Source organism: Bos javanicus, chromosome 25 (assembly GCF_032452875.1).
Source record: "Bos javanicus breed banteng chromosome 25, ARS-OSU_banteng_1.0, whole genome shotgun sequence".
In the NCBI taxonomy this organism is placed as follows: domain Eukaryota; kingdom Metazoa; phylum Chordata; class Mammalia; order Artiodactyla; family Bovidae; genus Bos; species Bos javanicus.
The window spans coordinates 34,523,982-34,547,229 of NC_083892.1; the positions used below are offsets into that span (position 1 = coordinate 34,523,982).

Consider the following 23,248-nt stretch of genomic DNA (forward strand, 5'->3'; position numbering starts at 1 on the left):
TGAAGGTACAGGGGGCTGCCCCCTCCCCTCAACCCCGTGGCTTTTGGGGCCATATCAGACTTTTCTCCTGGCCACAGCCTTGATGGGTGGTTCCCCCACAGCTTACACCAGCTCAACCCCCTGGATGTTCATCTCTTCTTGGTCATGATTCTGCCAGCCTGTGGGCCTCACCAGCTTCTTTGCAGGGCTGGGCATCCCCTCTCCCTCCCTGGCCCAGGGCTCAGGGCCAGGGGGCCTCAGCCTGCTCTTCCCTGCCCCCATCACCAACTCCTGCTTCTCTGGCTACTTCCCTAGGGTCTCACACACATCTCCTGCCTGTTGGCTCTTCGTGGGTTTCAAGGACCTCCTGATCAGGCAGTATGGACCCCAGGGTCTGCTGAGCCCCAAGGCATGGAGTGAAGGGGAAAGACAGGTGTGCACTTATAAGGGGCTTGCACAAATAGAACCATGGGGGTGGGGGGGGGCGGTTTTGACCACAACCCTTGGCATGTGAGATCTGAGTTCCCTGGCCAGGGATCAAACCCACATCCCCTGCACTGGAAACTTGGAGTCTTAACCACGGAAACTCGGAGTCTTAACCGTGGCACCACCAGGGAAGTCCCAGAACTGCAGATTTTAACTGCATACACACACAGCCAGCCACCCACTGGCAACACTGGCCACCCTCTCCTCCAGTGGATCTGATGTGGGCGTGGTCACTGCCACCCTCTCCTCCAATGGATCTGATGTGGGCGTGGTCACTGCCAACTTCTCCTCCAATGAATCTGGTGGGGGAGTAGTCACTGTAGCCACCTCTCCCATGAGTACCCACTGGTCTAGGTTCTCCTCTCAGAATCAGAGCAGAGCTCCCTACAGCGCAGGATGCTATGTTCTTTTTGGAAGCCTCCTGGAAAAAGGAGAGAAGAGACTCTTTCCTTCCCTCAAGTCCAGGCGGTCCTGCAGGTCACCCTCTCACCTGCCCAGGGATTCTGTACCACTCCCTGGGATTGCCAGGCCTGTTATTCACCCGCCCCCCAGATGTCTTGAGAGTCTGATTGGGCCCTCAGACAGAGGCCTGCAGCCCTGGGGCTGGCATTCAGTACAAAGCAGACACCCTGGGAAGCCCTGAGTGGGCCTAGCTCATGTGGTATGTGCATTTCTTCATCCTCTGGGCCGATCCCATAGGAAATCTGGGCAAATTCCCACCGACCTCCTCTTGGGAAACTCCTGTTAAAATATAATTTTCAAATACGTTAAAAAATGACCCAGACAAATATAGCATGAACATGTAACAAAGATTTATTACACTTCAAGGAGGAAACGAGTGTTGAGCAAAGCTGGTTCACAGACTATTTTGAAAAGCTGGGAAATGTTAGAATAAGATGGTAATATTAGATACAAAACTGGTGGATGAAGTTTTGTTCTGTATGGGATGGAAACCTACAAGTTAATAAGTAACTTCAGTGTCTGGGCTCTAAATGAATAATAAATATCAAAGTCAAACATGGGTTCATTCCCCAAGATGAGGGATTGCCAGATTTTTCCTCTAAAGGCCCAGGCATGCAGGTTTTGGTCACAATTATTCTTGTAGCACAAAAGCAGCCACAGGCAATGAGGAAACCAGTGGGGATGGTGTATTCCAGTAAAACTGTCGGCTTAAAAAACAGTCACAACATAAAAGACTCTTGGCCCAGAGAGTCAGGTTGGTGTGGGCCTCCAGCATATGACATTTTCACACCACAGGTCTCAAGCTCAAGTAGGAAATAGTCCTTCCCAGGAAGTGGTGAGGGAAGCTCCAGATTTCCTTGGGGGCTCCACAGCTGTGGTCCAGACCTGAAGAAGTATCTAGGGAGCTGTTACAGCTCCAGTAGCCAATCTGAGACCCTGGCCCCTGTTGCTTTGACTGCTCAGGTAGGACTTTTATTCTAAGCTGTAGTCTGCAAAATATCAACCACCCAGAACCGACTCACACCCTTATCCTTTTGAGTTCCTATCACAGCTATGTTGACTCAAAACAAAAATACACAACCCAGAAGTTGGAAGTTATGTGGTTTTTTTTTTTTTTTTCTGCCCCACGTGGCTTGTAGGATCCTAGTTCCCCAACTGGGGATTGAATTGGCCCTCAGCATGACAGTGCTGAGTCCTGACCACTGGATAGCCATGGAATTCCCGAGTGAGTTCTATTTTATTGGGGATCCTACTGAGGACAATAGCCTGGGAGACAGCCTTTCAGATCGCTGTGAGGAACTGTTCCAAAGAGGTAAGATAGGAGCCAGGATATATAGGAGCTTTCTTGTTTTTTTTTTTTTTTTTGCTGAAAAACACAACACATGTAGTCGAGTATCAAAATATCGCTCCTTTGATTGCTGAAAGAAATATCAATAACCTCAGATATGCAGATGACACCACCCTTATGGCAGAAAGTGAAGAGGAACTAAAAAGCCTCTTGATGAAAGTGAAAGAGGAGAGTGAAAAAGTTGGCTTAAAGCTCAACATTCAGAAAACGAAGATCATGGCATCTGGTCTCATCACTTCATGGGAAATAGATAGGGAAGCAGTGGAAACAGTGTCAGACTTTATTTTTTTTGGGCTCCAAAATCACTGCAGATGGTGATTGCAGCCATGAAATTAAAAGATACTTACTCCTTGGAAGAAAAGTTATGACCAACCTAGATAGCATATTGAAAAGCAGAGACATTACTTTGCCAACGAAGGTCCGTCTAGTCAAGGCTATGGTTTTTCCAGTGGTCATGTATGAATGTGAGAGTTGGACTGTGAAGAAAGCTGGGTGCCAAAGAATTGATGCTTTTGAACTGTGGAGAAGACTCTTGAGAGTCCCTTGGACTGCAAGGAGATCCAACCAGTCCATTCTGAAGGAGATCAGCCCTGGGATTTCTTTGGAAGGAATGATGGTAAAGCTGAAACTCCAGTACTTTGGCCACCTCATGCGAAGAGTTGACTCATTGGAAAAGACTGTGATGCTGGGAGGGATTGGGGGCAGGAGGAGAAGGGGACGACAGAGGATGAGATGGCTGGATGGCATCACCGAACCGATGGACATGAGTTTGAGTGAACTCCAGGAGATGGTGATGGACAGGGAGGCCTGGTGTGCTACGATTCATGGGGTCACAGAGAGTCGGACATGATTGAGCGACTGAACTGAATCACAAAAGACAGACACGCAAGGATTTCAGTGCTTTTCTTGGGGAAATGCAAGAATGTGGGCTCACTGAAATGATTTCTAGATATGCATCCGAACTCTGTAGGGCCAGCATCCTGTTTTTCTCCATCCTGAACTCCCCTCAGGGCGCACTGTCAGGGGCTGGTAACTAGATAGTGGGCAACCATTCTTTGTTTACTGAAATGGCAGACATTTTTTTTTTATTTGTCCCCACCTGTTTACACCTGCTTCCTCCCTAGCCCTCCCTGCCCTAACAAGAAAGTCACTAGGCTACAAGCCCACCTGGAAAGTCAGTTGACAACCGGCCAGGGGTCTTGTAGCCCTTCGCGTGGGCACCGGGATTTTTTTCATACACAACAGTCTAGCCCAGGGGAGGTTTCTTCCATCCCTTTGGGTCACACCTGCCCACTACCACAAGGCTTTCTTCTCCATTCAAGAGCCTGTTGCTGTGTACTCCAAGGACACATTTCCAAAGAGGGATAAAGGGACAAAGAGAGCAGAGGGAAATACACCGCTGGCTTCCCGCTTGGCTTAGACAGGATGTCTGAGAACTGAAAGAGCGCCCCTCAGCGTTCCCACCGAGCGCCAAGGCGCGCCAGGGCCCGCAGGTGAGCGGAGAGGAGCTTCTAAACTCACGCATGCGCAGAGCCACCAGCACGCCTGGCGGCTTCTCACGCCTGCGCAGGATCCTCCAGACCGACAGGGGGCAAAGGGCCGATCCTCACACGGGTTTGGCACTGCCGGCATAATCCGGAAGCAGCCGCTAACCCGGAAGTGGTCGTTTGGTAGGGCTCCGCAGGCGGTGGTGGCTGCTGCAGGGGTTTAGGAGGTGGCCGCGACGCTAGGATGAACGCCCCTCCCGCCTTCGAGTCGTTCTTGCTCTTCGAGGGCGAGAAGAAGTAAGTGGAACCAGCCTGGGTCAGGGACGGGGGAAGGGTTGCGGGCCCTCGACCGTCTGCACCCTCAGATTCTGGGGCTTTTCTGCCGGGAGACAGAAGCAACTTTTGCTCGAGCGTCTACTCGCCGAATGCTCCACACCCGTGTCTGCCAAACTTAACACAGTCCTGGGCGGTGGTGAGCCGCCCCATTTTGTAGACGAGGAAACCAAGGCTCAGAAAGGTTAAGTAACTCCCCCAGGCGCACAGAAATTAGCCGATCTGTATTCGAACCCAGGGTTTCTGGCTCCAAAGTCTTTCCACCCGGCACCGTTATCCTCTTTGCTGCATACAGAGGACAGTCTGATGGCTGTCAGACTCACACCGGATCTTCATTCGCCGGTGTAAAATCTCCAGTGATTCCCCATTGTCTGCTGGTGAAGGAAAGTGCAGTCCAGTGCTCACGTAGCCTGCCTGGGGATCCCCCACTTAACAACTCTCTGTCTTTGGGCAAGTGACTTAATCTGCCTGAGAACCGCTTTCCTCATCTAAGAAATGGGCTTAGTGTATTAAATCACAGGATTTTCTCTTAGGGGAGGTTAAATTAGGTAATTTATGTGAAGTGCTTAGTTTAGGATTCAGCACAAAGAAGACCCTTTTTTTGCTTTGTTTTGTTTTTTCTCCACGCTGCGGTGGCATGGGGAATCTTTCCCGACCAGGGATGGAACCCGCATCCCCTGCAGTGGAAGCGGGGTCTCTTGACCACTGGACTGCCAGGAAAGTCCCTCCAGAAGGCCATCTTAAATTCTGGCTTTTCTTTCTCTTAACTGCCTGGTCTTAACTGCAAGTCTCTGCAGTCTAGCCCGTAGCCCCTTGCCAGCCACTTCAGTCTCCCCTGAGAGCAGTGGTTCTCAACCTGGGGGGCCACTTTGTCCCGCCAGGGGACTTTGGCAGTGTCTGCAAACTTTTCTGGTCTCTAGTGGGTAAAGGCCAGGGCTACTGCTAATACCCTACAGTGTACCAGACATCCCCCTACAAAAAATTTTCTGGCCTAAAATATCAGTGGTGCCAAAGTTGAGAAGCTCTGCTCTGAGAAGAAGAGATAATTCAGAGTAGGTGAGGGTCCCACGGTTCCAGGTGTGGCTGGGTTTGGGCTTCTCTGAGTCAGAGAGGTTTGTATGGAATGAAGAGATGGGCAAGGGCTCTCAGGAGGAGGTAGGGCCTAAGCTTGCCTTGGAGGACGGGGTTTAGACTCCAGGGAGGAAACCCCCCGCCCCCAATCTGTTGCCTCTGCCTCTTCCTAGGATCACCATTAACAAGGACACCAAAGTACCCAATGCCTGTTTGTTCACCATCAACAAGGAGGACCACACGCTAGGAAACATCATTAAATCGTAAGTTCCGAGTCAATGGCTTTTGGGGATTGTGTTTTTTAAAATATTTATTTACTTGGCTGCACCGGGTCTTGCGCTTCCTACATTGGGAGCATGGAGTCTCAGCCATGGGATGACCAGTGAAGTTCTGGGAGTTATGTTTGATGGGCTTTTTGAGAGGCCAAGCATAAGTTCCAGAAGACATTCTCGAGGCTCTCTGAGCTCCAGAAAGTCCTGGGAGCTGGCTGTGGGAATTCACAGATCCCAGTTCCTTTTCTTCCAAATGACGGTGACCCCATATCTGGTCTTGCAGCCATTTCTCTGTGTTGGCTCAGTTATACGACTAAAGAAAGTAAATGCACAGTGAGCCACAGAAAAGGAGGCGCACTTGAGGCTCTGTGCTCATGAGACGCCGTCAGGGTTGGCCGCCCTGTCGCAAATAGTGACGTCAGTCACACCTGGCATTCCAAGATACACGTGCCACGAGATTGACAGTAGAATAAGGGAAGCAGGTGGGAGAGGGACTCTGGTCATCCGGTGTCCTGATGGTTACCTGACGCCTGGTATTTGCACCAGTAAGTCCTGGCCCAGTAGGTGGCCAGCGGTGGGATTGCCACTCTGGCCCAGGAACTTGTCCTCTCGCTGCTGGAAAACGCTGTCAGTGAAGCCAAACCTTTCCCAGGTGTGCACGTTTGAGGCCGCAGGCAGGAGCCTGTTTATCTCCTGGTGTGAGTTAGGGGGCGGGGTTGCCCACCTTCTGTCTGGATGACTCCCGCCCAGCACCACACCAGGGGTGCACCCAGGCTGTCTCTGGGGTCCTGCTGCAGCCCCCCCGCCCGTGTGAGCCCAGTGTGCCCTCCTATGCCAGGCCCCCCCTCCCTCGGTGTGCACACTTTTTATCAAGCATTTTATTTACTTTTGGCTGTGCTGGGTCTTCATTGCTGCGCAGGCTACTCTCCAGTTGCGGTGTGAGGGCTTCTCATTGCACTGGCTTCTCTTGTTGCAGAGCACAGGCAGCCCGGGCTTCAGTGGCTGCGGCACAAGGGCTCGGTTGTTGCGGCTCTGGGCTCTGACTGGCTCCATAGTTGTGGCGCACGGGCTTAGTTACCTGCTAAGTTGCATGTGTTGTCTTCCTGATCCAGGGATCGAATCCTTGTCTTTGGCGTTGGCAGGCAGATTCTTTACTGCTGAGCCACCAGCGGAGTCCTCACACTTGACAGGAGGAAGCCTCCCGGTGCTCAGGGCACAGGCTTCACAACCTCATGGAGCGGGACCCCGTGTGTGCGGACGGCAGCTGCCAGCCCGTGTTGCCCAGAGGGTTTCCATTTCTGTTTCATTAAGTGCTCAGAGCCTAGGGCCTTCTCTACCTGCTGCCTTTATTTACTCTGCCAGATGCTTTTTGGGGGCTGGGAATGGGGCTTTTTGTTTGTTTGTTTACTGGACGCTGGCTGGATTTTTCCTGCTTTGGGAGGTTTCTTTGGGGCTTTTGCAGGCTCCCTGACATCCTTGAGGGCAGAGCTGGCAGGAAACCCTGTTCCCTAGGAAGGGTCATTGACCCTCGTGCCTGTAGGTGTGTGTATGGGAGGAGTCCCCACCGGCTCTGTCGTCTTCAGGTGTCTGTTTAACTCAAGATTTTTGTGGGGGCTGGGGTGGGGGTGTGTGACCGCAACACAAACTCTTAAAGGTCAGGAGTAGCTGCGTGTGCTTTCAGGCCACAAGCCAACAGGGAGACCTTTGGTTAGAAGGCCACAAAGGGGCCAGAGCCCCAAGTGCACTCTGCTCAGCACCTGCCTCCCTCACCATGCCCGTCCATGTCTCAGGCAGCTCCTAAAGGACCCACAGGTGCTGTTTGCTGGCTACAAAGTCCCGCACCCCTTGGAGCACAAGATCATCATCCGGGTGCAGACCACGCCGGACTACAGCCCCCAGGAGGCCTTCACCAACGCCATCACCGACCTTATCAGCGAGCTGTCCCTGCTGGAAGAGCGCTTCCGGGTGAGGTGGCGCTGTAGGGGGGATGGGGGCCGGTCCCCGCAGACACCAGCCTGTATGCCCTCACCCAGGATGGCCCCCGGGGGATTGCCTCTGATTTATTGGGGGAGCGGGGAAGGGAGTGATGACCAAGCAGGGACGTCCGCCACAGCATCCAGCAAGCGTGGACTGAGGGGTTACGGAGCTGAGGCCTGGAACCTGCGCTCTGCATCCGGGGGTGGGACCTCCCCTGGTGCCCTGGGTCTTGTGGGAGTGAGGGGCCCGCGGCCTGGGCTGGCCCTCCAAACCTCTTCCTGGTGGTGCCAGCCCCTGTGGTCCGTCTGTCCAGGGTGCAGCTCACTGTACCCTGGGGGTTCCATCATCAAGAAGCCCCGGTGGGTGTGGCCACACTTGTTTACTCAGGGGTCTTCAAAGTCTAGGCATAATTGAGAGTGAGAAAGAGCCACGGCTTCCGGAGCCACCAGGAAGCACCTCTGCCCCCCGACTCCCTCCTGCCCCGGGCAACAGGACCTGGGCTGCGGGGGAATGATGGCGTCGGTGGGCTGGCTCCAGGGTCCCTGGGGCACCTGCCCAGCACCCAGAATGTTTGGGGCCCCAGCTTGCTGCTTCTGTTAGCTCATGGCTGCATTCTGGGGAGGGGCACAGTGGCGGTTTCCTGGTGGCCCTTGGTCAGGGAGGCTGGGGCTGAGTCTCCAACATCCTCGCTCCCCGACAGGTGGCCATCAAAGACAAGCAGGAAGGCATCGAGTAGCTGGCTGCTCCAGGCCCTTCTCCAGGTGGACGAGAGCACTTCCTCCAGCCATGGGCCTCCTTGTAGAGTCCAGTGAGCTCCCCCCCCCACCCCCCCAGACACCGATGTGTCCTGTACATAGAGAGTTGGTTTTATTTTCCTAATAAAGCGTGACCAGAAATGACCCAGCTGTGGGCTGAGCAGAGATGACCTCAAGGCAAAAGGACCGTCAGTTCAGTGGAGGTAGAGGACCTGTTCCGACACCATTTAGGGGCCTTGTTTCAGAGTGGACCGGCCCACAGACCCGATCTCTGTCTTGAGAAGGTGGCAGGAGCTAACTCATTCTAACAAACCCTGGGAACCTGGGGCTGCCAGGTGCTATCTCAAGCAGAAGGGAACCGAAAACCTATGTGCTTCCAGGAGTCTCTGCTCTGGAAGCCTTGGCAGCAGGGCTGGCCAGCTGGCCTCACTCAGCACGGGGATGGGGCCCACAGAGAGCTCTCCCCGGGCTTCTCTTACAAAGTAGCGTTTTAATAAAAAAAAAAAAAACACTCACAGACATAAAGATCCCGTCACTACCCCCAAAGCTGAATAAGTTAAGTTGTGTCCCTGCTGCCCTGTGACGGAGGCGGGCCCGTGCACTCAGGGCTCGCCCCTTCTCCAGATGGCGACAATGTTGGAGTCAGTCAGCGCAGTGAGGTAGGTAAAGGCGGGGTTGGCCACCACCGTGTTCACCATCGTCTTGGTCACCGTCTGGCCCATTGCCTGGGGCTGGGGCCACTTAAGGATCTGGGGGGAAGAGAGAGGGGGCTGAACAGCTGCTTCTGCTTCCTGAGCAGGGCCCCTGGGCAGCACCAGCCCCCTGCGTGCCTACCTGCGTGGGGGCCTGCGGGGCGGTCTGTGGTGGGGAGCGCTGCGCCAGGAGGGGCCTGACGTCATAGATCCACACGCTGCCCTGCTCATCCCCGCAGAGCACAAGCCCCTTGTCTGTCAGGACAGAAATGGAGCCTCAGGTGGGGCAGAACTTGGGGGGCAGCCGGGGGCAGGGAAGGAAGGTGGGCCACTCACCAGGACAGGTGCTGAGGGAGAAGTAGGCCAGGATGGTGGGCGACCACTGCAGCCAAGCCAGGACTACCACAGCCACTGTGGGCTGGCTGCCCCGACCCTGCCACGTCTGGCTCCAGCTCCACAGGCAGATGGTGCCCAGGCTGCTCCCCTTGGAGGCTGACGGGAGAAGGAAGAGCTGTGCCTGTTGGGGGGTGCCTCTCCAGACATTTCCTGGTCCGTGCTGAGGGCCCCCTCAGAAACCCTTGGACCTAAACCCCCGCCCACAGAGAAATCACCCCAGAAGGCCTGGCCAGGGCCCAGTGGGGTCCCAAGAAGCCAGACTGCCCCTGGAGCTGGGCTCACTCACCCACAACATCCTCATTCACGAACGCCAGCCCATCCACTCTCTGTCCGGATACCTTGGAGCCCTCGCAGAAGACGAACTCGACTTCACACACCCTGCGGGGCAGCAGAAGATGCTGGTCAGCCCGGAAGGCTGCAGAAAGAGACACACATCAAAGCTGGGCGCTCGTTCAGATCCCTGCCGGGCACTTCCTCAGGACCCCCGATCCATCCAAGCCCTGAAGGGGGAGCCAGCGGGTGGGGGTGGGGTGGGGCGCGGCCAGGAAGGGCTCGGAAGCCAGGCCTCGGGCTGAGTGAGGTAAGCAGTGCACTGGCCAAGGGGCAGGGGTTTGCTCTGACCCCGAGGGCAGTGTGCAGAGTGGCAGCTGAGAGCGTGGGGTCACACTGCTTGGAGCAGCTCCCAGCAGAGTCTGAGATCCACGAAAGGCAGCCAAGTACCAACCCCAAGAGGCAGACGCGTCTGAGATGGGGGAAGACATCACAGGACTTGGGGAGGAGGCAGACGTGGGTGGGCTGGGGGGGAGGAGGCAGGGGGCTGCCAACACCTGTCTGGACCACTGCCTGGTGGCAGTTGGTCTGTGCTGAGATGTCGTTCTAGTTTTCCCCTGCCACCTGCCCTCAAATTCTCCCCAGGCTATTCCCTGTACTTAGGTTAAAATTCAGTACCTCACCAGGGACCGCAGGGCTGGTGTCCCCTGGCCCAGCCACCTCGCCTTTGCCTTCCCTCTGGTTTCCCAAGCTCTGACCAGACCTCCCTGGTCAGCCAGCTCGCCCTGCCACTGCCCTTTGCGCTTCCCTCTGTGTGAAGACCCTCCCTCCGTCTGCCCACCTGACCCTTGGGGTCCATGAAGAGCACAGGCCTGAGGACCTGTCTATCTGCCACCAGTCACCTCAGAGTCCCCTGAGCCTCCCTGCCCCTCTCAGAGCGCCTTACTCATCGCTGACGTCAATCACGCCTTGTGTGATTTTAATGCCTGTCTCCTCCACCAGGCTCTGGGACCCTCGAGGGCAGGGCTTCCCTCCCGAGCACTGCCTCAGCTCTCCCAGGGTCCAAGAGCCACAAGCCTCAACCTGGCCTTCCCGGGGCCTCATCCCAGCACAGACACCATCCCCCTTGCCCTCCACTAGCCCTGGGGTGTGAGTTATTGTCCCCACTTTGCAGATGAAATCATGCTGGACAAGGGAAGGTCCCACAGCTGGCGAGTGGTAGGACCTGGGCAGTGATGAGGTGATCACAGCCTGGGGTGCTGGAAAGTGGTCTTTCCTCGAGAGATGAGCAGGAGGTGCAGACACCCCAGCTCTGCAAATAGGGCCCTGGAAACTGCCTCTGGGCTCCCCAGGGCGAGGGGCATAGTGCAGGCACTACCCCTGACAGGTGTGCCTGGGGTCAGACCCTCGGACCTGCAGCTGCTCGGCTCTGAGGATGGGCTTTCGGGGCATCCCCTGCCCGTGCTCACCTCTTCTTCTGGGGCTGGTCCAGCCGCACGTCCCAGCAGCAGCAGCCGCCCTCACAGCCGGCCAGCAGGTAGGTGTCCGGGCAGGGGGGAACAGGGCAGAGGCGCAGGGGGGTGGAGGTGGTATCCAGTGTGAGCAGGTGGCTGCCAGCAGGTGAGAGGCGGGAGGGCGTGAGGCCGCAGACTCGGGTGCGCCCACCCCCCATCCTGGGCTGTCCTGCCTCGCAGCATCACCTAGCCTGGAATTCGTAGTCCTGGTTGGGTGTCCCGATGTCCCAGAGGATGATGCGCTTGTCGTAGGAGGCCGCTGGCGAGGGGATGGGAAGGAGACAGGTGTCTCTAAGAAGGCCCCGCTGCCTCCTGCAGGCTGCATCCCAGGTGGAGACCAGGCTCCCAAGGCCAGCCCCTCCAAGGCAGGGAGGGAGGGAGGGCCACAACTGGAGACAGGACTCCTGGGGCCCCGTCCTTATCCTGCTCAAACCTAACATGCCCCACACCAGGCAGCTACGACTCAGATATCACCTCACCACATCCAGAGGGCTGGGGTACCCACCCAGATCGCAGACACTGCCCTGGCTCTGAGAAACCTCCGAGGCTGCAGGGCGGGTTGGGGGAACAAGACAGAATCTGAAGCCGGGTCAGGTGTCTCTGAAGCCTTGTGCTTCCTACCACAGTCTGAGCTGACCTTGGCAGCTGGTGTGAGGCCTGCCCCGGGGAGGAGCCCTGAGGTGCCAGGCTGCAGGACACGGGTACTGGGGGAGCCCTGGGGGGTGTGGGAGGAGGGTCTTACTGAAGAGGTGGGTCTCGTGGGTGGGGCTGAAGCAGAGGGTGGCAATGGCCTTCCTGTGGCCCCGGATGAGCCCACAGCAGAAGCCGGCCTGCACGTGCAGCAGCCGGACCAGCCCACGCAGGCCCGCGGCCGCCAGCACGTTCCAGCGCTTCTTGTGGCCGGTCTGTGTGACCACCGTCAGGGCGGTCCAGGCCACGGAGAAGAACTCCTGGGCGGGGAGGGGAGCAGTCACGGAGGGGCAGAGCCACCTCGGAACCGCGGTCCAGCGCCAAAGACAAGGGCCACCTGCTGAGCAGGCAGCCGAGTCTGGCCCCTCGACCTCCACACTTCTGCCCCCAGGAGCCAAGGCTCTGCCACCACCCCGCAGGAGCCAGGCGCTGGCACTCACCTCACCAGGCACCTTGTACTTGTGTAGTACAATGCCCGTCTGGCAGTCGATCACACACACGGCCTCCCCACCACACGTGGCCACAGTCTGCGACGCGGCCCCTGCCTGCCCTGTTTGGGAGCTCAGTCTGGTGAAAATGTTTTCAGTTGTCTACAGCAGTTGCTCCTCCTGACCTGGATGACACTTTAAGCTCTCTGTCCCTCCCTGCTCCCCACCCTCCCAGGTAGCCCCTGAAAGTGGCATTCCCAGGGCCCCTGCCCCCGAAGGGTGTACCCTCATCCCAGGCTGGCTCGAAGGCGCAGGCCCAGAGCTGGGTTTTCAGGTCGCTGGGGCTGTTGTTCTTGCTGTGGCACTGCAGGAAGTGCAGGGGCTCCAGCTGCAGGACAGGGGTGGGGACAGAGGGCGGTCACGGCTGCCCCAGCCCTCTCTCCCACCTTGCGCCTCCCTGCCACCGTGCAGGGCTCACCTGGCTGCTGTCAGAGCCCACAAGGCTGCCCTCCACCGGCGCCAACAGGGAGGTGCACATCCGCTTCTGGGGGGAGAGGCTGAGTAGGGTATCACCTGGCCGCCTCAAGGCCACCGGCCTGGCCTGTGGAGGAGAGGGCAGGGGCAGGCTGAGGCATGGTGACCAGGCACCCATCTGCCTGGTCACAGACTCAACTCAACAGACTCAACTTCACCCTCCTGGGGTATGGGAGGCAAGAGGTACCAGGGTCAGAGAGAACCCACTCAAGCACAGGAGACCATCTCCTGGGCATATCTCAAGGTCCCCCGCTTCCCTAATGCCTCTTGAGGCAGGAAGAACCAAGGCAGGCCCAGGGAGCCTGGGAGCCCCACTCACCCTGGGCTGCTGGGTAGCTGTGGCTTTGTGGGATCCCTCTGGCATGTCTGCCTCACGTGCGTGGGTTCCACCAGAGGCCACCAGCTCCTCAGAGATCATCCGCACCTGGGTGGGAGCAGGCCATCAGGAAGCCGGGCACAGTCCTAGGGCCTCAAGCCCCTCCCAGACAGCCAGTAAGAGCTGGGGAAGCATCTTTCCAGCCCCCAGGCCACCTTCCCCACGTCCTCTTGTGGCCAGCGACCTCCAGGGCGACTCAGGCTGTGGGAGCCAGGGAGGAGGGAGCTGGGAGGGCCGATGGGCAGCACAGCAGCGTGAGGGCATACCCGCCACTGGGTGAATTCGCTGAGCGACACGGGCCCGTAGCGGACGTTCCTGACAGCCGACTTCACAAAGTCTGCCTGGGCCTGTGCCTGCTCCTCTGGGCTCAGCGCGGCCATGAACTTCTTCCAGTGAGTTGCGACCTGGCACAAGAGGGACCAGGTTTAGGCTCAGGCCAGCCCAGCTCTCCTGGACCTTCTGTGGCACCTCTGTCTCTAGGGATCAGAGGCGTCGCCCTCATCGCCTCTGGGAAGCCTCCAGGAACCACAGCCTTCTCGGCTGCACAAACCCAAGCGAGCCACAGGGAGAAACAGCCCCCGAAGGGAAAAGCTGGCCCAGCGCAGTGTCACCACGAAAGCGTCTCAACATCGCCTGCCTGCACAAGAACAAGAGGCCAAGCACCACAGCCAAGATCAGAGCCCTGGGTCAGGGTAGGGTCTCAGGGCCGCTGTGGCCCCTCTCGGAGTCCTCCAGATACCCCATTCTGCCACTCACTCAAGGCTCCCGAGCTCTGGGGACTCCTCCCCGTTCCTCACCCTGGTGGTCAGCTCCCGGTTCAGGCTCTCTGCCTTAGAGCGAGTGGTGGAAGCATCCTTGCCGTTGAACTTACGGAGCTCGGGCAGGAGGAAGGTGACTTTCAGGCTGTCACTGACCTGGGGGATGAGGGAAGAGTGGCTCGGGGTTGCGCCCAGTCTGTGGCTGAGCCCCAGCCCATCGAGTGCCTGGGGCTGCTGCAGGCACCCACTTACTGTCAAGAAGGGGTTGCCCTCCAGGCTGAGCTCCTCGAGCTGCGGGAACTGGCAGAGGTGGGTGACGTCGCTCAGCTGGTTGTTGGCACAGTGGAGGACGTGCAGGTGGGGCAGACCCAGGTCGGCGGGCAGCGTTTCCAGTTGGTTGTCGGAGAGGTCCAGCTCTTGCAGCTGCTTCAAGCGACCCAGGAGCGTGTGGTCCAAGTCCTCTGAGAGCAGATTCAGCCCTGACAGGCTGGGGAGAGGCGTAGACAGGGCCGGCTCAGGGGGCAGGCCCACCGACTTCCCACCCCATACCCACGTCAGCCCAGGTGCCTCCGATGGCTTTTCTCTTGATATTTCTTGTTGCCTGTGCAGTTGATCCCCAACATCGCCTCCATTGATAACTACTTTAGAACTTGAGGCAGCTGGCTACCTCCAAGAGGCTTTTTCCTGATCCTCTAGGGGGGGCTCTCTGAGCTCCCCTGTAAGTCTCTCAACAGGTTGCTCCATATTCTTTCTACAAGACTGTCTCCCTAGCAGCCCAGGCCCTCTTCTGGGGCAACGCTGCTCCAGAACCCGCCCCCCGCCCCCGCCCCGCCCCATCTCATAAGGAGAGGACGGCGTGTCGCCCGAGTGTTTAAAGACTCGGGGTGATAACGGGGCCGGGAAGGGAGAGAGAAAGGATCCCAGGCTTTTTTCCGATTGCCCGCCGACCCAGGCCCCGGTGGGACAGTGTGGCTTCGGCCCTTACTCCAAGCTCCGGATCTTCCCCAGCCGATTGCTCTTGGGTCGCCCCCGTTGGATAAGCAGCCGCGTCGAGAGGGGGGCCATGGCGAGAAGGCGCCGTCCGCGTGTGCCCAAACCGCAGCACGGGAATCCGATGCTGGCGCCAGCGCTTGCCTCAGTCCAGGAGGTGGCGCCGCGCGAATCCGTCCGCGGCGGCGACCACCGGAAGGAAGCGTCCCCGCGAACCTCGCGCCCTGCGCACGGACTACCACTCCCAGCGGCCCCCGCGGCCCCGCACCTGCGCCCTGGCCGCCGGGACGCCGCCATGGCAGCCGCGGCGGTGGCGCCTCCCGAGGTCCTTCGGGAATGCGGTTGCAAGGGCATCAGGACCTGTCTGATCTGCGAGCGGCAGCGCGGAGGTGACCCGCCCTGGCAGCACCCCTCGCAGGTGAGGGGTGGGAGAGGGGCCGCCGCGCCCACAACTCCATGCTTCGTGTGGGGAAACTGAGGCCCAAGTTGGCCTTGAAGACAGGTTCCGGATCAGCCCGTGTCAGCGGCCCTGAAGATGGGGGCGTCGCGAGGTGAAGAGATGAGGGATTTGAGGAGTGGGCTTGGAGTGGAGAAGGGGCTGGGACGTCGGTGCAGTCCGGCCGCGGCCCACCTATGGAACTTGGGGGTAGTCTGATAGCACACGTAGCCGCTGCTCCTCCGCCCCGGGTCGGGCTGGGAACCTCACCTGCCCGTGGGAAGACGACAGGACGAGAGCAGAGGGTGCCGAAACTCGGGGCAACGGGTCCCAGGAGGCATTGGACGGAAATGAGATTCCTTAATCCTACGAATTAACAAAGAAGGACGCAGAGCCTTTGAGCAGAGCGAGGGCCTTCAGCTGGGAAACTGTTTGGGCCGAGGCCTGGGGAAGGTGGGTGATGCGTCAGGGGAGGGAGATGAAGCCGGTGGGGCCTGACCACGGAAGGCAGGCTGGGCTCCTTTTGAGGGCCGTGGTGAGCTCGTGAGGGTTTTAAAGGTAAAATCACATGTGAACTTTAGAAAGTTCCTCTGAGGAGAAAGAGTGGATAAGAAGGAAAAGGGGTTGGAAAGCCAGTGAAGAAACCGTCAAGGTGTCTCTGATAGAAGTTAAGAAGGTCCTGTGAAAAACAGTAGCAGTTCCTAAGAAAATTAAATGTAGACCTGCCATATGACCCAGCAATCCCACTTCTGGATGTGGACCCAAAAGAATTGAAAGCAGTGTCTTGAAGAGATATCTGTATACCCATGTTCATAGCAGAGTTACTCAGAAGAGTTAAAAAGCAGAAGCAACCCAGGTATCCATGGACAGATGAAAGGATGAACAAAATGCGGCCCGTCCATACAATGGACTATTATTCAGTCTGAAAAAGGGAGAAAGGAAAGTCTGGCACGTGCCACGACACGAATGAACCCGAAAACGTTATGCTGAGTGGAATAAGGCAGTCAGGATGCAAACTGTATGATTCCACTCAGGTAGAGCGTCTAAAGTAGTCAGAGTCACGGAGACGGGAAGGCGAGTGGTGGGTGCACAGTGGCTGGAGCAAAGGAGAGAGGGGATGTGTTGTTTAACGGATAGACTTTCTTTTCTTTTTTGTAACATTTTATATTGGAGTATAGCTGATTAACAATGTTGTGATGGTTTCAGGTGGACAGAGAACGGACTCAGCTATACATATACATGTGTCCATTCTCCCCCAAACTCCCCTCCTATCCAGGCTGCCACGTAACATTGAGCAGAGTTCCCTGTGCTGTACAGGAGGACCTCATTGGTTTTAAATGTCACAGTGTGTACTTGTCCATCCCAAACTCCCTAACTAGCCCTCTACCCCATCCTTAGCCCCTACCCCCCAGCCCCGGCAACCGCAAGTTCGTTCTCTAAGTTAACAGGTAGACTTTTGCTAGATGAGAAAGTTCTGGAAATTGGTTGCATGACAGTGTGATATACTCAACACTGAACTGTGCACTTAAAATATGGTTGAGGATCAGTCTTATGTATAAAATATATGTGGTTGTATATATTTCACCATAATTACTTTCTTAAAAAAAAAAGTTTTTCAGACCTCGCCAGAGGTCTGGACTCTGCCCATGGCCGAGGGTGTGGAGGTTCCAGGCACTGTAGCGGGTAGCACCTTCCCAACCTGATGCCCGAGGAACAAGTGAAATGTACAGGAGGAGTCCTTACTTTCTGTGTGTCCTGCGTGAGGTGCCAGGAGGGAGATGCGGTGGTTCAGAGTCGGGGGTGCTGGCAGTGCCTCTAGAACATACACGGGGAGGAGGCAGGGAGCACCCCCAACTCCCGCGCAGATCTGAGGAAGTTTTGGCTCACCCAACCGGAAGCTCCAGAGCAAAGACTGCCTGGTAATTGGCCGGGCTCGTGATGGGTCACTGGCTGGAGGCCCTGCCACAGGAGGCTGTCAGTCTGGTACTCCTCTAGGTGACTGGCAAGTTCTGCTCTTCTTTTTAAATTTTATTTTTTGTTTTTGGCTCTCTTGAGTCTTCACTACTGTGTGGGCTTTTCTCTAGTTGGGGCGAGCAGGGGCTCCTCTCTAGTCGCTGTGCACAGGCTTCTCGTTGCCGTGGCTTCTCTTGTTGCGGAGCACGGGCCCTAGGGCGTGCGGGCGTCACTAGTTTCTGCTCCCAGGCTCTAGAGCACAGGCTCAGTAGTTGCGGCACACCAGCTTAGTTGCCCCACTGTGAATGGGATCTTCTGGGATCAGTGATTGAACTCACGTCTCCTGCCTTACCAGGTGGATTCTTTACCACTGAGCCACCTGGGAAGCCTTCTATCCTTTTTCAATGAGAAATTCAGGGAGTGCCCATGGCTGCCGCCGTGTCAGGGAGGCCCCAGCGACATCCCCACTGTGGCTGGAAAGAGCTTCTCCCTCTGGCCTCCCAGCATGTGAACTTACCCCCCTGGGCAACCCTAGGCCTCAGCTTTAGGGGAGCAGATTTCTCCAGCTCCCCATCAGGGCCGTCTGCCTTCACACACGCCTCACTAGCCTGGGAGGAACAGACAGTGCCCACAGCAACAGTGTGGCCTTGGAGGCTGCTCCCCAGCTGCGCAGCCTTGGGCTAGTTCCTTAACTTTGTTGAGCCTCAGTCACCTCACCTGCAAGGTGGAAGATGAAAGAATGTTCCTGTGTACTCTCTTTCCTTTTACAGACGAGAAATTGAGCAAGGTGGGGGCTGGGCAGGGGTCCCACTTCGCTGGAGATGCCAGCTGACCCCCAGAGTGCTGCCAGGGAGGGTGCACCACTGGGTGGGGCAGCTTCTCAGGGCCTATGTGGGGTGTGAGCCACGGCTCCAGAAGCTCTGACACCCCTGTCTGTCTTTTGCAGAAAACACACCGGTTCATTTACTACCCCGACACTGGCTGGGCCGTGGGGGCCGAGGAGTCTGACTTTGAAGGCTGGGCCTTCCCCTTCCCGGGCGTGACCCTGATCGAGGACTTCGTGACCCCAGAGGAAGAAGCCGAGATGGTGCAGCTGATGGACCGCGACCCCTGGAAGCTCTCACAGTCTGGGCGGAGGAAGCAGGTAGGCTGGGCCAGAGCAGGGTGGGGGGAGGAAGGCCTGCCCTCTCTGGCCAGTCACGCTGCAGGGCCCTGCCAGGCACCTGACCCTGGAGCTCCTGTGCTTATCTCCTTTTCCATGCCTGCCTTTGCAGCCACCGCCCAGAGCCATTAGCGGACAAGCTGACCTAGGGCTGTGGGAGGGCAGGGCTGCTGAATAGGGGTGCTGGGGAACGGTCCAGAGCGCGGCCTGTTTACCTTCCTACGAGTTGGGGCTCAGAAGCAGACGGCCACCCAGCGCTCTCTGCCCTCTCCCCAGCTGGCGTAGTGCTGGTGACTCTCATGGAGTGCCTCTTTTTTTAATTCCTTTAATTTAGTTAGTTGTTTTTGGCTGTGCTGGGTCTTCATTGCTGTGCAGGCTCTTCTCTCACTGCAGCAGGCGGGAGCTACTCCCTGCTGTGGTGCGAGGGCTTCTGATTGCCGTGGCTTCTCTTGTTGCTCTAGGGGCTTCAGTACTTGGCCTCCTGGGTTCTAGAGCATTAGGCTCAACAGTTCTGGCTTTGTTGCTCCGAGGCATGTGGGATCCCCCTGTTCAGGGGTCAAACCTGCGTCTCCTGCAGTAGCAGGCGGATTCTTTACCACTGAGCCCGCAGGGAAGCCCTGCGGAGTGCTGCCCGACGCCCCCACCCTGTCGGCAGCTCTCCGGGTCAGTTGTGAATCTCCTCACGCCTGTTCCTACCGATACTCTGGCCTCCAAACCCTGAAGCTTCCCTTTGTTGGGATCACAGCCCCCTTCTCCTTGGGTCCACTCCTGTCTCCTCCGTTCCTCATCTCCGGTAGTCCTCGCCCCCTCCAGCCAGCCATTGGCCCCCTTTCTGCGTCCCCTGCCTGTGCGCAAACCCCAAGTCCCCCTGGCCCCCCAGCCAGTTAGCACAGGCGCTTCCTCGGGTGTCCCTCACCCTTTCTCCTCTCACTTTGTCAGGCTCCTTCCGCTCACCCACCCCCAGGTGGCCTCGGGCTCTGGCTCTCCATCCTGAGCCGGGCCCTTCGTGCTCAGAGCTGTGCTGACTCCGCAGGTCATCGGCTCTGCTGCTGTCCTTCCAGTCCTCGCTCCCCTCCCCCCTCTGCACTGATGACCGGGCCTCTCAGAGAAAACACACGGATCTACCGAGGTTCCCTTCTCTCCTGTGCCCTGCTTCCCTTCGAGCCCCTCTTCAGCTTCGGGCTGGTTGCTGCTTCTCAGAAGCCCTTGTCCAGCTCCCTTCTCTCTAGGTCGGCTCTCTCCCACTGGCCTCCCAGGAAGCTGCATGTCTCTCGTCTCTGCAGCAGAACTTCTCAAGAGAGTTAGCTGTTCTGTTCAGCTCCTCTCCTCCTGCTCCCTCTTAACTCACTCTGAAACTGCCTCATCGCCGACCCCCACCCCTAAACCCAGCGACTGGTTCTCAGGCCTCTCCTCCCTCTCCAGACGCCCCTAGCTGATCTCAGGCCCGGTCCAAAAAATTCAGGGCTTGCGTGCTCGTACCTCCAGCCCCAGCTTCTCCTGTTTGTTAGTCCTGAGCTGAGCCGGCGCATTCCACCTTCCACCTACTCAGACCAGAAACCCTGGATCTTTCCACAGTCCTCTCTGGCTTTCACTGGTGATTCCTGTCAGCTCTTTACTCTTTCAAAACATGTCCTGAGCCTGAGAATGTTCACCCCCGGCCACTGCTGCCGCCTGCCTCCACACTCCCTGCGCAGCCTCCGCCCCTCCTGTCCGTCTCAGTAGGAAGTGATCCCACCATCTGGTCAGAGTCGCTGCTCTACCACAGGCCCTCCCATGTCAGCGTGAACACAGAGGCCTTCCCGTGCCCTGAAGGCCCTGTGCTGGCCGCCAGCCCAACCTTTGTCTCCGCTGCTGCTGTCCCCATGGCAGTCACCCCAGCCTCCCAGGGATTCCTCAGGCTCCGGCTTCTCTTCTTTCTGCCTGTGGCCCTCCTGCCGGCTGCTGCCAACCAGTTGGGGTGACCTGAAGGAGCCAGCTGGCCTTGGCTCCTGCAGAACAGAGAAGGAGACTCTACCACCAGGTGGGGCCACCCTCCACTGGAGGGGCCCCCAGGGAGCAGGAGTGTGGATACATGCTCCCCTCTCACCCCTCAGATCTGAGCTGTATTCTACAGGGTTCCTCTCTTTTGTGTGTGTGTGTGTGTGTGTGTGTGTGTGTGTTTCCTTTTAGATGGAAGCCACCTACCATAAGATCCCCCATTTCAAGTGTATAATTCAGTGCTTTCATTTTCAGTGTAGCCACAGTGTTGTGCAGCCATCACCACTGTCTAGTTCTGGAACATTCGCATCACCCCAGAGCAAACACACACCCATTGCCAGTCACTTTGCATTTCCTTAACCCCCAGCAACCACTTACTTGCTGTCTGTCTCTGTGGGTTGGCCTCTTCTGGACATTCCTATAAGTGGGGTATGACCCTCTGTGTCGGGCATCTTTCACTGAGCATGTTCTCCGGGTTCATCGCTTTGCACCCTGTATCAGGACTTCATTGCTTTTTGTGACTCAGCATTATTCCATCGCATGAATAGACCACTCTCTGTTTACCATTCACCGGCTGGTGGACACGGGTTGTTTCCACTTTCTGACTTTTTAAATTTGTCTGTACCGAGTCTTAATTGCAGCATATGAACTTCGTTGCGGCATGTGGGGTCTAGTTCCCTGACCGGGGATGGAACCCGGGCCCCCTGCATTGGGAGCTCGCAGTCGCAGCCACTGGGCCAGCAGGGAGGCGCACTGTTTGACTTTGTCAGTAGTGCTGCTGGGAACATTCGAGTACAGGTTTCTGTGTGGACTGTGTTTCCATTCTCTTCAGTGAGGCTAGAAATGGAACCACTTCTGGGTCCTAGGGGAACTCCTCCTCCGTGGTCTTGAAGCCCAGTGTTGACCAGCTGGGTAACACTGCCTTGGGCGGGCCCGCCCTCCCGCGCTCCCGCCTGCGCTGCCCGGCCGCTCCTCCTTCACAGCTCCTGACTCCTGGCCCCGGCGGCCAGGGGATGCCACCCACACATGCCACCCACACACGGGCCTCCTGTCTCCAGCTCTGCTTCCTGCGGTGCCTGGGCGGAGACGTCCTCCGACACTCCACATCCCCTTCCCTGCTCTGTTTTTCTCGGTGGCGTTTGCTGCCAGCTGGTGTGTGCTGTTCGTATTTATCTCTCTGGTGTCTGTCTCCTTCTGCCAAAATGTCAGATCCACGAAGTCAGGCATCGTGGATTGTCTTGGTCTCTGTGATTGGATTCTTCCGCCCTGGCGTGTGATGCCATTTCCGTAAACTCAGCCAATCCCCCACTTCCTTTTCATCCTCATCCTCCAGGACTACGGCCCCAAAGTCAACTTCCGGAAACAGAAGCTAAAGAGGGCCGGCTTCCGAGGCCTCCCCAGCTTCAGCCGGGAGGTGGTGCGGCGGATGGGCCTCTACCCCATCCTGGAGGACTTCCGGCCCGTGGAGCAGTGCAACCTGGACTACTCCCCGGAGCGCGGCTCGGCCATCGACCCGCACCTGGACGACGCCTGGCTGTGGGGGGAGCGGCTGGTGAGCCTCAACCTGCTGTCCCCCACCGTGCTGTCCATGTCGCGGGAGGCGCCCGGCAGCCTGCTGCTCTGCCTGGCCCCATCCGGCTTCCCGGAGGCCCTGGCGGACAGCGCGATGGCCCCCAGCCGGTCCGTCCTGTGCCAGGAGGTGGAGGTGGCGGTCCCCTTGCCCCGCCGCTCCCTGGTGGTGCTCAGGGGAGGCGCACGGCACCAGTGGAAGCACGCCATCCACCGGCGGCACATTGGGGCCCGGCGCGTGGGCGTCACCTTCCGGGAGCTGTCGGCCGAGTTCGGCCCCGGAGGGAAGCAGCAGGAACTGGGGCGGGAACTCCTGCAAATGGCGCTCTCCTTTCAGGGGAGACCCACCACGTGAGCCACCGCCCGGGACGGGGAGCTGGCAGCTGGGCCTGGTGGAGGCGCTGGCTCCCCAGCGGACCGGTGGCCAGCATCGAAGGGGGCGCCCAGCACGAGGGTCTTTCTTAGGTCTTAAGGGGAGACTGCTGGACAGACCGTTGCGCCTGGCAGCTCGAGCCCCGCCCGGGATGGTTTCACGGTGAGGGGCTCAGGTTGGTCCTTTTGGCCACTGGTTTGGGTTGTTTGTCACAGTTGAGGGCAGTGGCCTAATTTGAGCTTAAAAATGGTTGGTACCCCTTCAGGCTGTTTTCTTCTTTATCCATCTGTCTTAATGAGGTTAGAGGGTAACCGAGGTTAGAGGTTAGGTAGCATCACCAACTCAATGGACATGAATTTGAGCAAACTCTGGGAGATAGCGAGGGACAGAGGAGCCTGGCGTGCTGCAGTCCACGGAGACACAGAGTCAGACACGACTGAGCCACTGAACAACAAGGTTGCAGAACATCCCAGCCTGCAGGCCCCGCATCTATTTACTGTTTTACGTATTTACTTTTGGCCATGCCCCGCAGCTTGCAGGATCTTAGTTCCCGACCCAGGGTTGAATCTAGGCCACTGCAGTGAAAGCCAGTCCTAACCACTGGACCGCCAGGGAGTTCCCAGGCCCCTGGTTTAGGGAGCGTGTTGGATTGGAGAGTGGATTGGTAGAGGATGTGAGGTGGTTATTGTTTCAGACGTCAGGACTGCTGACAGCTTCTGAGCTGGCTCTGCCCAGGTCATGCTTGACCCCATGGGGTGTGGGGTGTGGTGATGGGGCAGTCTGCTGGGGGCCTGGGCCCCCCACCCCCAGTGATGTTAGAAATTGTGGAGGAGTCTCCGCAGCTCAGGACAGCACAGGGTGGCTCCTACCTGGCGCCAGTGCTGTGAGGTGGTGACCTGGACTGGCGGCTGTCCCCCGCGGCCAGGTGAGGAGCAGCCTGTGGAGGTGGAAGGCATGGCC

General features: G+C 57.8%; 3 protein-coding genes across 5 annotated transcripts; 2 read left to right on the plus strand and 1 right to left on the minus strand.

Moving 5' to 3' along the window:
• Positions 1-3,912: 3,912 nt before the first annotated feature.
• On the plus strand, positions 3,913-8,314 carry POLR2J (RNA polymerase II subunit J). Its single transcript, XM_061401999.1, has 4 exons — positions 3,913-4,059; positions 5,340-5,429; positions 7,229-7,403; positions 8,116-8,314. The coding sequence occupies exons 1-4, from the start codon at positions 4,007-4,009 to the stop codon at positions 8,149-8,151; spliced, it is 354 nt and encodes a 117-aa protein (XP_061257983.1). The 5' UTR covers positions 3,913-4,006; the 3' UTR covers positions 8,152-8,314.
• A 326-nt stretch (positions 8,315-8,640) lies between these two features.
• LRWD1 (leucine rich repeats and WD repeat domain containing 1) lies at positions 8,641-15,032 on the minus strand. Of its 3 annotated transcripts, XM_061401988.1 has the most exons (15): positions 14,814-15,032; positions 14,081-14,315; positions 13,868-13,984; positions 13,337-13,474; positions 13,014-13,118; positions 12,639-12,761; positions 12,446-12,548; positions 12,173-12,282; positions 11,785-11,992; positions 11,229-11,301; positions 10,998-11,138; positions 9,545-9,636; positions 9,199-9,354; positions 9,005-9,117; positions 8,641-8,919 (listed from the first exon to the last, which is right to left on the minus strand). In XM_061401988.1, the coding sequence occupies exons 1-15, from the start codon at positions 14,891-14,893 to the stop codon at positions 8,773-8,775; spliced, it is 1,941 nt and encodes a 646-aa protein (XP_061257972.1). In that variant the 5' UTR covers positions 14,894-15,032; the 3' UTR covers positions 8,641-8,772. The 3 variants fall into 3 exon arrangements, with proteins under 3 accessions (XP_061257972.1, XP_061257973.1, XP_061257974.1); XM_061401989.1 differs by lacking the exon at positions 10,998-11,138 and having other exon boundaries at positions 14,814-14,990; XM_061401990.1 differs by lacking the exons at positions 14,081-14,315; positions 14,814-15,032 and having other exon boundaries at positions 13,827-13,913.
• A 39-nt stretch (positions 15,033-15,071) lies between these two features.
• ALKBH4 (alkB homolog 4, lysine demethylase) lies at positions 15,072-22,552 on the plus strand. Its single transcript, XM_061401991.1, has 3 exons — positions 15,072-15,236; positions 18,154-18,351; positions 21,680-22,552. The coding sequence occupies exons 1-3, from the start codon at positions 15,114-15,116 to the stop codon at positions 22,268-22,270; spliced, it is 912 nt and encodes a 303-aa protein (XP_061257975.1). The 5' UTR covers positions 15,072-15,113; the 3' UTR covers positions 22,271-22,552.
• Positions 22,553-23,248: the final 696 nt, after the last annotated feature.

Coding starts and splice junctions, on each gene's coding strand:
- LRWD1 (XM_061401988.1), bottom strand. CDS start 14,893: ATGGCCCCCCTCTCGACGCGGCTGCTTATCCAACGGGGGCGACCCAAG. Junction 13,119..13,336: donor GCGAATTCACCCAGTGGCGG/GTATGCCCTCAC, acceptor GCTCCCACCCAG/GTGCGGATGATCTCTGAGGA. Junction 8,920..9,004: donor CCCCGCAGGCCCCCACGCAG/GTAGGCACGCAG, acceptor TCTTCCCCCCAG/ATCCTTAAGTGGCCCCAGCC.
- ALKBH4 (XM_061401991.1), top strand. CDS start 15,114: ATGGCAGCCGCGGCGGTGGCGCCTCCCGAGGTCCTTCGGGAATGCGGT. Junction 15,237..18,153: donor CCTGGCAGCACCCCTCGCAG/GTGAGGGGTGGG, acceptor TGTCTTTTGCAG/AAAACACACCGGTTCATTTA. Junction 18,352..21,679: donor AGTCTGGGCGGAGGAAGCAG/GTAGGCTGGGCC, acceptor CTCATCCTCCAG/GACTACGGCCCCAAAGTCAA.
- POLR2J (XM_061401999.1), top strand. CDS start 4,007: ATGAACGCCCCTCCCGCCTTCGAGTCGTTCTTGCTCTTCGAGGGCGAG. Junction 5,430..7,228: donor CTAGGAAACATCATTAAATC/GTAAGTTCCGAG, acceptor TCCATGTCTCAG/GCAGCTCCTAAAGGACCCAC. Junction 7,404..8,115: donor TGCTGGAAGAGCGCTTCCGG/GTGAGGTGGCGC, acceptor GCTCCCCGACAG/GTGGCCATCAAAGACAAGCA.